Source organism: Antechinus flavipes, chromosome 2, assembly GCF_016432865.1.
Source record: "Antechinus flavipes isolate AdamAnt ecotype Samford, QLD, Australia chromosome 2, AdamAnt_v2, whole genome shotgun sequence".
NCBI lineage: Eukaryota > Metazoa > Chordata > Mammalia > Dasyuromorphia > Dasyuridae > Antechinus > Antechinus flavipes.
Window position 1 is genome coordinate 430,297,408 of NC_067399.1, and position 14,017 is coordinate 430,311,424.

Sequence of the window (14,017 nt, forward strand, 5' to 3'; positions counted from 1 at the left end):
TTCCTTGGAAACCCTATAAATTTTATCTTACACATTTAAGCCTTAAACCAATTTCTACAAGGGCCTATGAAACAAAAAGGATTATGAATCTCTACTCTAAGATTTGAGCCAAGCCTATGATATTATGATTTGGCAGCTTTTATAATCTGGACAATTCTGTGACCAAGCACAGTTTATCTTGAGATTGAAGCATACTGTGGGAAGAGAATGGAATTAGAGCAAGGAATCACTGCAATATATTGCTGCCATGTACAGGTTGCACCAGCAATGTCTTTCCTCCAGCCCCATCAAAGCACAAGCATCCTTGAAATATTTATGAAGATCTAGCAATTTGCTGGCCCCGTTGAGCAATCTTAGGATTCCTTGAAGTTTAATTAGAGTTTAAGAGAATTGTGGGGATAATGGATGTTTTAGAAGGGGATTTCTTCCTGGGAGCTACCAAAAGTTCTATGCTCTCTATCTTATTTTGCCGAGAAATGGTGATTCCTCAGAGTTTGCCTGTTGTAAGCTGAATTCTATTTTCCCCTTGATTTAAATTTTAATCTGTAGTTTATGATGGACTTGTCTTACCTGTTCTAGTAGATTGTAAATTATATGAGAAGCATGTAAATCACATATCTGTGTTCATATCTGTCTTTCAAAATGCCTGGAACATAGTAGATGTTGTGATTAATGTTTATTAAATGAAAGGGAAAAAAAAAGAATGAATGAATGGTATTGTTCCATATACAAATCCTTTGTTTTCCTTCAAAAAAGCTCCTTAGGCACTGGGATTACTTCTCTCCTTATATCCTCAGTATCTAGCACATAGTCAGAATTTAATAGATGCTAATTAATTGAAAATAATAACCTCTCAAAGGAAGAAATTGAAGCTTAGTGAGATTAAGTGATTTTTAATACCGTTATAGTATTTATGAACTACATTTGTGAACTATTTATGAACTACAGTTCATAAATAGTTATCAGAGCCAGAACCCAAACTCAGGTCCCCTGATTCCAAAATAAGTTTCTTTTCCTCCACACAGCATATTTTCCTATCTAATAAACATTTATTAAGTTCTCCTACTGTGTACCAGCTACTGTGCTAAGTGCTAGGAATACAGTTAATAAAGAGAGATAATCATTAACTTTAAGGAGCTTATAATCTAATGGGGGGAAAAACAACATGCAAAAGAAGGCAAGGCAAGTGGGGGCAAGGCTAAGGGATACCCAGTATATCAGCATCTTGTTCAATGGAGTTGAGATCAGGAAGAGCAGCAGATCCAAAGTGGAGTGAGGTAAGAGTCTAGTTTCTGCTTAGTACACTGTCTTCCAAACCTTTGATCAGAGGGGAAAAGTGGATGAAGAAGTAGTATCAGTCAAGATTTGAGTTATCAGCCTGGTGGTGATTCCAGAAGTGGCATCTTATTTAGTGAAGTTATAAACTGGCCAAGTACAATGCTGTCATAAATTCAACTTAAGAAAGATAGCAAACACATAAAACACAAAGTCTAGAAAATAGAGACACTATTTCCTTTGTTTTTATAAAAACTCTGGGAAATAAGTATTACAGGTTTTACTAGTCTCATTTTACAAGTGAGGAAACAGAATCAGTGAGATTAAGTTGATTTGCCCTATGATAGTACACCTGGTGTCTGAGGACAGATTTACATCCAATTCTCTCCTGACTCTAAAGGTACTCTTCTTTCCCCTATATCACTAGTGTCTTAATAAATAAGTATTCAATAAGCAACTACTGTGTATTGAATACTATGCCAGACTTTGAGTTTAGTTCAGCAAACCTTCAATGTCTCTACAGTGTGCAGAGTCCAGTGTTCAGCTTTGAGATCTAAATTCAGTTCATTTAAATATTTGTAAAGTTAGTATTATGTGCAAAATATGGTGCTTATTTTGAGTAAGATCCAAAATTTAGATGAGATAGAGACCCTGACCTTAAGAAGGTTTTTCTTTCCAATGTCCATATTTTTAAAAATTCATCATAAACTATAACGGAATAAAAGTCCAAGTTGAAAATGTAGCTGGTATAAAGATAGGACTAGTTCAAATATATGTATATGAATCCTCAGCACACTGCTTCAAAGAAATAACAGGACCAGCTGAATTGTTAAAACAACTGTCAAAAATGTAGAAAGAAAAAACTTCCATAAGTATCATAACAAATTTACAGAAATATTACAAAATATAATAAGCTATTTTAAGCATAATCATTTCAAGTTGTTCTTGCTGTTTCTTATTTTCTTTTTTTTTTAATTTGTATTGAATTGAAATAGAATGAAAAGTTTGGAAATAAGTTATTGTTACAAGTTGCTAGGTTGTGGCAACCCACATGGAAGGGCCAGCTTTTGCTTTTTTTTTAATAAGTGAAAAAAAAAAAAGAGTACAATTTAGGTAGTTGACTTTTAATAGAAAACCATGGCAATTGGTTTTGCAAGTAGCCTAAACTTTTCTTTTCTTTTTGTATGAAAGAAAATGTTCATCATCACTTGGAGACTAAATTTTCTAAATAATTTAGGTGAAGACTTTTGTAAACTTTCTGCAAGACAGTTCCTACCTACCATCCACTCTAGACCTTTTTTTTTTTTTTTTTGGCAAGGAAATCAGAGTTAAATAACATGTTACAAAGACAATAACAAGTGACATCCTCCTTACTTCAGAGTCAGTGCTCTATCCACTGTGCCACTTGACTGTCCCTTTGTTTGTTTGTTTTTTACACTGAAACTTTAAAAAATTTTTTTGCATTTTTCTTTTTTTCAGAGATATGGAAGACCCCCTTTTTATGTCCTTCCATCCCCAAGTTCTCTGTACAAAACTAGTTCCAATCTATTCAGAATGGAGCTAGAAGACAGGTGCTAGTGACCACAACCAACAGTGTCCTTGATGAGTCATATAAGGTTCGAAAAAGCATTAAATGTTTGAACTTGGGAGTGATTGTAACTATCAGTTCTATAGCTATTTGAAGTTGACAAAGATTTTCCCAGATTATCCCTGCAAAGCAAATAAGAGTTCAGAGTGGTATAGTAGAAACTATAGTAGAGTAGAGTAGAGTAGAGTGGTATAGTAGAAACACAGAAAGATGTGAATTCAAGTCCTTCCTCTGTCCCTTATTACCTGTGTTAGCTTGTGCAGATCTTTTACTTTTTTGAATATCAGTTCCTCATCCATAAAATGACTAATAGGAGTAAGTACTTGACCTTTAAAGGCTCTTCTACCTCTAATTCTATGATACTATAATTAGTTTTCTGCAGTAAAACTTTCTGTATTCGCTAGATGAAGATATAGAGGTTCAGAAAGATTGACTTAATCAAACAACTTAATCAAATGTCACAGTTGTTAGAATCAGAATTTGAAATCAGGTCTTCTCACTTCATTTTCAGTGCATTTTCCACTATATTCTGGTGCTCATTGTGAAAGTAAATTTTTTTTTATATTTTGAATAAGTTGAATTTGCAACTACCAACCCTTCTTTCTACTCACTAGTTTATCTCTTCTGTAAGTTTGGATTTTCCTTTTGTTTTTCCTTAAGATAAGATGATCTTGTGTTGAGAAATTACTTCATGGGTGATAGTAGCAAGGATATGCTGGTAAATGTTTAACAGAATACTGGAAACATACATCCCCTTAAAAAAGGATGCAGGACATACTTTTTAAGTTTAATTTGAACCATTAATATTTTCTCCACGACTTTCTTAAGTCTAGACAACCAACAAAGGTACAAATTAAGTTAAGTGGTATAGTGGATAGAGCAGTGAGCTTGAAATCAGAAAGACTCATTTTCATGAGTTCAAATCTGGCCTGAGAAACTTCTTATCCATGTTACCCTGAGCAGGTTTTGTAGCCCTGTTTGCCTCAGTTCCTCATCTTTAAAATGATCTGGAGAAGAAAATGGCAACCTGATCTAGTATCTTTATCAAAAAGTCATCAAATGGGGTTGTGAAGAATCAGGACACTGAAATAATTCAACAATAATTTTTAGTGTTTGCTGATTCCCAAGATGTCAATGCTTACACTGAAAATTTAACAACAGGCTCTTTTGGAACTGACCGTACTTGTACACAACTCAGTTATTTTTCAAATGAAGTAAATAAGCCTCTTTTCTCTCTTTTCTAGGGCATCCAGAGCAACTAATGAGGACACCTTACCAAGGAATGCTGTAACACTGTAGGTGCTGAGAAGACTGGGACTAGAGGGGGGGAGGGGGGCAATAACTAAATGAATGAATGAAATGGCAGCACCTATTTGAAAGGCATTCAAACCCTCATAGACTCAATTCCACAAAGAACAATGTCCAAGAAAGGACGGAGTAAGGGCGAGAAGCCTGAGGCGCTGATTGTGGCTCTTCAGGCTGCCAATGAAGACCTCAGGACCAAGCTCACTGATATTCAGATAGAACTGCACCAGGAGAAGTCTAAGGTGAGTGGGAAAGGAGAATAAGATGGTCATCTGGAGGCCATTGGCCTTATTCCAGGTAGCACTAGGGGCTTTAACTCACAATGATGTCAGATTGTTCCTGCCCCTTTTTAAAGGGTCATCGTATCAGACATGACTATGGGCCTTTCCCAGGTGAAGCATCATGGCACGTTGGGGAGAAAAGGGAATCATCAACCAGGAGACTTGGGTTTATACCCTGACTCTGCCACTTAGTAATTATGGCATAATGAGAAGAAAGTTGACCTTAACTAGCCAAATGCCTGTGTCAACTCTAGGCTTTTTAGGCCTTGGTTTACACATAATCAGATTCTGTCTGTCTCTATGCCTCTGTCCTTCTCTGTTTCTCTCTTGGTATCCTTTGTATGTATGTGAATCTTCTCTCTCTCAATTTTTTTGTCTTTCTGTCTTTCTGTCTCTCTTTGTGTATCTGTATGTGTGTGAATTTTCTCTTAGTCTTTCTCTTTCTTTCTCTCTTTGTTTCTCTTTGTCTCTCTGTCTCTTTTTTCAGTGTCTCTGTATATGTTTCTCTGTGTGTGTGTCTCTGACTCTCTCTCTCTCTCTCTCTCTCTCTTTCTGTTTTTTCCTCTTTGTTTCTCTGATTTTCTGTCACTCTCTCCATCTGTTTCCCTTTGTCTCTTTGTCTTTTGCTGTTTCTTTTTGTCTCTTTGTCTCTGTCTCTGTATTTATGTGTATGTCTCTTTCAATCTCTCAATCTCTCTCTGTCCTCTTTCTTTCTCTCTTTTTCTTTGTCTTTGTTTCTTTCTTTCCTTTTTATGTCCCTGTTTTTCTGTCTTTCTCTTTATCAATCTCTGTTTCTGTCTCTCTCTGTTTCTCTATTTCTTTGTCCTTGTCTTTCTCTCTGTGTGTCTCTCTGTCTCTGTCTTGTCTCTTTCTATATAAATATATTATATATGTATGTAATATGAAAATTATATATATATATATATATATAAATTATATATAAACATCTTGTCTTGCTATAATTATACTGCATCAATTTCCAACCTTTCTTTTATAGGCAAGGAACCAGAAATGAAGTGATTGATCTATTATCACAAAATTTGTCATTTTGGTAAAGGGAATTCAATCCCATGCCTTTTGTCATTAAGCCTTTCCATGACACCATGCACCCTTCATAGATTGGATCTCTCTCAGATTCAATTTATATGTAACAACTCTTCTTTCTCTTTCTCTCTTCCTATTTCTCTTTCTATCTACAGTTAAATAATACTCAGGAAATGAATTCATATTTGACCTCAAATACTTACTTAGTTATGCCACCTTAGGCAAGTCACAATTATTTTTTGCCTCAGTTTCCTCATATGCTAAATGGAGACAATAGTAACACCTCCTCACAGTTATCGGTATAAAATAAGATGATAATTGTACAATGTATTGTAAATCTCAAAGTGCTATATAAATGCCAGCTACTTATAAATGCTGTTACTACTATCTACATGTATATAGTTCTTTTATTATTATTAAAGTTTTTTTATTGACAGAACATATGCATGGGTAATTTTTCAACATTAACCCTTGCAAACACTTCTGTTCCAACTTTTCCCTTCCTTCCCTCCATCCCCTCCCCTAAATGGTAGGTAGTCTCATGCATGTTAAACATGTTAAAGTATATTTTAATACAATATATATGTACATATTTATACAGTTCTCTTGCTGCACAAGAAAAATCAGATTTAGAAAGGTAAAAATAACCTGAGAAGAAAAACAAAAATGCAAGCAAACAACAATAGAAAGAGTGTAAATACTATGTTGTGGTCCACACTCATTTCCCAGTGTTATTTCACTGGATGTAGCTGGTTCTGTTCATCACTGATCAATTGGAACTGAATTGGATCCTCTCATTGCCAAAGATAACTACTTCCATCAGAATTGATCCTCATGTAGTATTGTTGTTGAAGTGTATAATGATCTCCTGGTTCTGCTCATTTCACTTAGCATCAGTTTATGTATCTCTCCAAACCTCTCTGTATTCATCCTACTGTTCATTTCTTACAGAACAATATGTATATAGTTTTTTAAGATTTACACTGCGTCCTTCATAACAATGTGACGCAGACAGCATAAGTTTTATTATTTCTATTTTGTAATTGAGGAAGCCTCAGATTAGCCACTTAACCTCTCTAGGACTCATTTTTTCCATCTAAAAATGAGAACATTGAAAAAGATTATCTCTAAAGTCCCTTCCAGATATAAGTCCTTGGATTCTATATTGAGGAATTAAAATAAGTTGCCCAAAGTCTCACATAGAAAAATGCAGGAATTGAAACCCATGTATACATACTGTAAATTTACTGAGTCTTTTACTATATTAAGAGGAAAGAAGGAAGGAAGGAAGGAAGGAAGGAAGGAAGAAAGGAAAGAAGGAAGAGAAGGAGAGAGAGAGGAAGAAAGGTAGGGAGGAAAAACATGTTTTTTATTGTAAAAAAAAATAACTTCATAAAATATACACAAAAACCCCAAGAAAACCATGTAGCTAAATCTGACTTTTTTTTTTTTTTTTTTTTTTTTGCTGAGGCAATTGAGGTTAAGTGACTTACCTAGGATCACACAGCTAGTAACTATTAAGTGTGGGAAACTGGATTTGAACTCAGGTCCTCCTGACTTCAGGGCCAGTTCCTATCCACTGAGCCATCTAGCTGCCCCAATATATTTATATTTTTAAAAATAAAACAATATAAAGCTATTGCATAGTGGAAAGAACTAGAAATGTAAGGTTCAGAATTTAGGTTTGTGATAAGATTGGTTTAAGTCCCCTCTGAGGCCCTTTCTGTTATAGAGATTTTATGATACTATGGATCCTGGCATTAATTATGTGACTTTCTCTGAGCCTCCATTTTACCATCTGAAAAATGATAAAAAATGGAATGGATGACATCTAAATTCTGTCCTGTTCTAGAGTCCAGTATTTATACACCAATAATTTTTTATTTGTTCATGGGTGAGGGAGCAAAATCTAGATCTGGAAAAGACTTTAAAAATCATGTTGTTGAATCCCATCTTTTGACAGCCAAGAAAATTGATAGCTAAAGAACTCAATTTTCTTGTCCATAGTCACAGAGGGAATAATTAGTAGTTCTGGAATTCAAAGTCTTTTTCTAACGCTACTCTTCTCACTCCATAACAATGTGCTAAATTGGGGTATGCCTATCTTTCCCTTATCCCTAAAATGAGACAACTGCCACCCAGTTTTTAGCAAGCTTGCTCCAAAAGAGATTGGGAAAATTGAATAGCAAATAGCAAAGCTTGTCACATCTTGAATAGGATAAGTACTCCAGAGGACATCCAAATTCCCATCATCATATTTTGTTTTGTTTTTTAATCCATGCTTTTTCTAAAGAAGCCCTTATCTCTGATCCCTAACATGGTGGGAATGCTGAAATTTATCCTGATTTCCCACCCCCTCTTCCCAACTCCCATCCTTATAGATCAATAACAGTATTCTCCCTCTTATCTCACATAGTACTTCATTTTCCTTTCTTTAATGTGTTTATCACTGTATAGAACTTTGTCATCATCTGTGTTATATTTTCTCTTAGTAGATTTAACTCATTGCTCTAGTTTGTTGAGATATTTTTGGTTTTTATGATCCTCTATGCTTATGACATCTTCCTGTCCCATGTAATCTGTGAAAAGGAGAAGCCTGAAGTTCTACCTTCATTAGTATCATTGATAAAAGTCTTGCAGTTTAGTGGTCCTTCTTCCATTCATTCTCTGTATTACACTATTTCCACCTCCCTATTACCTAACTCAGGTTAAAATTTTCTTCTGCTTTTCCATATCATTTGTCTTTTGTTTTCCTTTTAAAGCACTTTATCCATTCTTTCAAGTAACTCTTCCTAATAACCTGAAAAATTAGAGGGCCATGCCTCTAGGTTCACAATGATTCATAAGTGACTAGTATTTGGGTCTAGTTGTTCAACAAGTTCCAAACCCGTCTATCTTTACTCTCACCTATTCCATCTCTCCACCATGTCAATCACCACAGCAAGCATATCTTTGCTGATCAAACATCTTGCTGAAAGCCAGGCACATTAGATTTATAACATTCCCTTCAACTACCAAGCTATTAGCCTTGTTTAAAAAGAAATTAATTTAGTCTGCCATGGCCTGTACTTGATGAATCCCTGTTGGATTTTAGTGGGCATTTTCTTTTTTAAAATATCTACAAGTCATCTCATATGTTCTACTATTTTGCCAGGAATAAGTCAGCCTAATTGGCTTTTAATGAAAATTGAGGCAATGATAACCGTCAATCCTGTGATGCCATTTGTTTTTAAAGAGCTTTCAAAAATAAATGAGAGTCTCAGAAAATCACATCCACAAATTCTTCTGACATTTTGGGACATAGTTTTTCTGATGATGGTGAGTTGAACTCATTGAGAACAGATAAAGCACTGTCTTAGAATCCTTTCCAATTATTTGGATTTCAACTCTCTGTTAATTATTTTTTTCTATTCTTCTCAACCCACAGACATTATATTTTGGTTTAAAAAATAGCAATAACAAAATAAAAGTTGAATTATACTGCTCCCTCTCAGTCAGTTCTTGTAATTTCCCTATCAACCCCAAGCTGTGATTAAATTAGTTCTTTGATCTACCTTTTGTTCCTAGCACAATTCTTTAAAAAGCTTTTTGTGTTGTCGTTAGTATTTATTGCCAAATGTACTGAAGTGGAAAGCAAACTAGCTTAAAATGAATGAAAAAGATAGAAAAGGAGAGAAGGAAGGAAGGAAGGAAGGAAGGAAGGAAGGAAGGAAGGAAGGAAGGAAGGAAGGAAGGAAGGAAGGAAGGAAGGAAGGAAGGAGGGAAGGAAAGAAAGAAGGAAGGAAGGAAGGAAGGAAGGAAGGAAGGAAGGAAGGAAGGAAGGAAGGAAGGAAGGAAGGAAGGAAGGAAAGAAGGAAGGAAGATATTTATTAAGGGTTTAGTTTGTGCTAAGAATTGTGCTAAATCCTGTGGATGCAAGCAGAAAAAGCATGACAGTCCTTTCTGTCAAGTTGTTCATATTTTAACTGGAGTTCAATATATATATATATATATATATATATATATATATATATATATATATATGTATATATATATATATATATGAAAGTCTAGTTATATGATGAACATAAGGGCCTAGACATCCTAAAAGTTTGCTGGCAACTTGTGGGAGTCTTAAATCAGACTTACATCAGTAAGTCAGATGACAGGGCATAGATGCAAGATAATTGGTAGGATCTACCCCCTGAAGAACAAAAGGGGGAAGAAGTGGGAGAATTGATAAGCCTAATGGACTTCTGTTTTAGTGGAAGGAATTGGTGATATCTATCTTATCCTAAGCATGTTGGTAGTCAGGTAGCCCTTATAAGTTCTAGGTGGCCTGGCACTGGGGAGAAGGGGAAGGGATGAGGAAGTCAAGGAGGAGGGAAGAATCTCTAATTTCCTAGCTCTCTTAAATAAATTCTTAGTCTGAGGCCAGGGGAGGGAGTGAAATAAGAAGTCAGTGGGGGAAGAAGATGGATTCAATTCCAGCCTCAGACACTAAGAGCTTCAGTTTCCTTATCTCTAAAATGAGGATCATAATAGAGCCAGTCTCATGGGTTGCTGTGAAAATCAGATAAGATAAAGTTTGTGAAAAAAAATCTTGCACACCTTAAAAGTGTTCTATGAATGTATCTTCTCTTATCTTTTTATTTCTTTTTATGCTCTAGGTGGCAAAACTCGAAAGAGAAAAAACCCAAGAAACCAAACGAATCCGTGAACTGGAGCAGCGCAAACATACAGTCTTGGTCACAGAACTTAAGGCCAAACTCCATGAGGAAAAAATGAAGGAACTGCAGGCCGTCCGAGAGAACCTGATCAAGCAGCATGAGCAGGAAATGGCACGGACGGTCAAAGTACGTGATGGGGAGATCCAGAGACTCAAGTCAGCCCTGTTTGCCCTCCGGGATGGCAGTAGTGACAAAGTAAGGACAGCGTTGACCATTGAGGCCCGTGAGGAGGCCCGGAAACTCTTTGACTCAGAACGCCTCAAGCTTCTCCAGGAGATCACTGACCTTAAGTCAGCCAAAAAGCAGGTGGATGAGGCACTGAATAATATGATCCAGGCTGACAAAATCAAGGCTGGAGACCTTCGGAGTGAGCATCAGTCCCACCAGGAAGCCATCTCCAAGATCAAATGGGAATGTGAACGTGACATCCGGAGGCTGGTGAGTAGAACTATGTGGAAGGAACTGATGGAATCCCATTACTCCTGAGAGTGCTTGTTGTGTGATATCATGGCCATTGGAAAATGTGTCCTTCCTATCACTGCTTCTATCACCTGGTGAATTGATAGCCTTCCCTGAAAACCCACAGTAATGGCATGAAATATACTGCTTTTCACCACCACCCTCTTATCCCTCATACACACCAGAATTGGATCTATGGAATTAAAATCCTTTGATTTCACTTTTTTATCCTGGAAATTGTGCTCTCTCAATGCTTAATTATACTAAGAGCTTACATTTCTATGATGCTTAAAGTTTTACAAAGGATAAAAAGACCTGAGGACTTAAAGGCCATAATACCATACTATGAATACTAAACAGAAATTGTAGCCATAATGTAAGAAAAAAAATTAAAGACTGAGAGGCAGAAGATTTGTGTTCAAATATTGTTATTCAGTCATTTAAGTCATGCTCTAGTCTTTGTACCCCTTGTCTGGGATTTACTTTTTTTATTTAATATTTTCCTCAATTACTGATCAAACATAAAAATTTACATTTGTTTTTAAGATTTTTGAGTTCTAGGTTCTCTTCCTTATCCCCACCCATAATTAAGAAACCACATGTGAAATTAGGCAAAAACATTTCCTTAAATGTGAGGTTGTGAAAGAAAACATAAATCTACCACTCTAATAAAAATAAAAACCCTCAAGAAAAATTAAATTAAAATGAAAGAGAGAATGCTTTGATCTGTCTTCAGACACAATCAGTTCCTTGTCTGGGTGAGGATAGAACTTTTCATCTTAAGTCCTTCAGAGTAGTCATAGGTGATTGTACTAGTGAGCATAGCAAAGTCATTTACAGCTGGTCATCCCCCAACATTGCTATTACTTTGTATACAGTACATTTCACTTTGCTTGAGTTCATGAAGGACTTTCCTGGACTGTTTTTTAAAAGCATCCTGCTCATCATTTCCCATAGGGCAATAATATTCAATCATAAATATATGTCAGTTTATTGAGCCATTTGGTAGGCATACCCTCAGTTTTCTTTCTTTTTTTTTTTTTTTTTTTTTGCCCTGAGAAGAAAGCTGCTATGAATATTATTTGTACTATAGATCATTTTCTTCCTTTTTAAAAAATCTCTATTGGTATTCATGTCTAGCATGGTATTGTTAGGTGAAAAGATATACAAGAATTTATAGCCCAATGGGGACATATCTGGGGACATATCTTTTGATTATTTATTAGAGAAACTTGCTTCAAAAAAATTTTTTGTAACTACTATTGCTGACTGTATCCCCCCCTCATTTATTCTCTCTCTCCTTTCACTTTGTCCCTCCTCAGTATGCCCTGTCTTTTATTATCCTACCCCCTTTCCCATATCTCATTCCCTTCCTCTGTTTCTGCAGGGTAAAAGATTTTTGTATCCCTATTGAGTATGTATGTTACTTCCTCTTTGTGCCAATTCTGATGAGAATTCACTTATCTTCTCCTCTTCCTTTCCCCTCCAGTAAAAGCTTTTTCTTGCCACAGACCATTTCTGCTGACCTTTTAAGTTGCTTATGACTGGAAAATGTTCAACTCTATCTTTGTGGGTGTTTTGATGCTCTAAAATTTGTTTAGAGCCATTATTTAAAAGAATTTAGAGGGGTTTGAGGGAGAAGTTGGGCAAGTTCCTGCCTTTACTCCACCATCTGGGCTCCACCTCCTGTCTGGGACTTTTCTTAACAAAGAGTAGTCTGCCATTTCCTCTCCAGCTCATTTTTACAAATTGGTGAGGCAAACAGGGTTAAATGGCTTAATCAAGTAGATATACAAGACTGGATTTCAACTCATGAAGATGAGTCTTCTTGATTCCAGATATGGTGCTCTATCCACTCTGCCACTTAATTGCCTATTAATTTGATATAATTCATTAATTTCATATTGGTCAACTCCCTTTATTCAGGGTTTCAGTTTCCTATTCAATTAAAATGAGGTAGATAGCATATGGCAGAACTAGCCCCACAGTCAGATTTCAGTTCATAGCTTATCTTTCAAAATGATTACTTCTGTGGTTTTCACAAATCATTTAACCTCCACAGGTCTCAGTTTCCTCATCTATAAAATGAGGAAGTTTAATTAGATGGCTCCTTTCTAGAACTATGACACCTACAGTCCTATGAATTCATGATCCTATATAAATAGGACTTTGCCAATACATTATTATAAAACGTCTATGGTTTATGATTTGCTGTCCTCTACCCTGTGAGATTTCTAGTGCAGAAATTATTATCCCCATTTTGAAGATAAGGAAATCAAGATTTAGAAAAGTGAATTTAACTTTTTCAGTTACTCTGCTACTAAGTTGCTGAGCTAAAACTCCAACACAGGGCCTTCTGACTGTCTAGCTCTATTTCCAGTCTACTATGATGCTTCTCATCAAGTATTTTATATAAATATTTATAAATTGATTCATTTTATCCAAGATGTCTATACGTGGTTGTCTAAATAGAGCTATCCAAGAACACTGAACTTGGACTCAGAAGAGATGAACTTGAATCCCAGACTTGACATTTATTATAGTAAGTCACTACTTTTCTCTGGGCCTCAGTTTTCTGATCTGCAAAATGCGGCTAGGTATCCATTTGTTATTACTAATTACAGCATACTGATACTTTTGTTACTAGCTCAAAAGGCTGCTGCAACAGCATGAAGTTGTATTTGTTACTTTAAAATGCTGTAGAAATGGTAACTATTAAAATAGCTGTCTCTTCCCAAATCATTTTGTCTTTGTGAGTTATTAGAGTTGTATTAAGGGTCCTTGCTGTGACTTTCAAAATGCCACTGAAAATGTCCTAAGTAGTTTTTCCTGGTCAGCTGTCCAGGAACTCACACTTAAAAGCAGAATCCAAAAATACATGAGCTCAAATCATTTAAAAATAGAAACTGCTTTCCCTAAAGAAAGTTTCTAAGATGGGGGCCATATTGAAAGCAAAAGAATCCATCTGGTAGTGTATTTTCTAGGTTTAGCTATATTCCTAAAGAGATGCTCCCTCCTGCTAATTTAATTCACCAAGAAAGACATATGTGGTTTGCTTACCCTTATTTGACAGTAGAGCCAATGGATGCACCCTCTGGTGATCTCGACCAACAGTTTAAAAAGAAGCTCTTTTAGATTGCAATACTAGACTGTTTTGTGTGAAACCCCAAATTGAAGTAAAATCAAAATTTTCCTAAGTCATTCGAATGCACTTTATGGTCTTCCCAACATTTCCAAAGAAACCATTAGAAATCCTCTTCCATAAATGGCATTTATAGATTTTAAATGAGGAATTTCCAAGATTTATAATCAAGACCGTAATTATTTGTTCTATTAGATTTGAATTTTAAATCTCT

At 35.7% G+C, this 14,017-nt stretch overlaps 1 protein-coding gene across 3 annotated transcripts in view; it reads left to right on the plus strand.

The window, feature by feature from the left end:
- The window catches only part of JAKMIP2 (janus kinase and microtubule interacting protein 2), a 219,576-nt gene that overhangs the window by 123,825 nt on the left and 81,734 nt on the right, over positions 1–14,017 (plus strand). For all 3 annotated transcript variants that reach the window (XM_051978939.1, XM_051978937.1, XM_051978936.1), the window contains exons 2-3: positions 4,108–4,410; positions 10,143–10,640. In XM_051978939.1, the coding sequence (XP_051834899.1) occupies positions 4,282–4,410; positions 10,143–10,640 (627 nt within the window). In that variant the 5' untranslated portion in view covers positions 4,108–4,281. The remainder of the gene's footprint in view (positions 1–4,107; positions 4,411–10,142; positions 10,641–14,017) is intronic.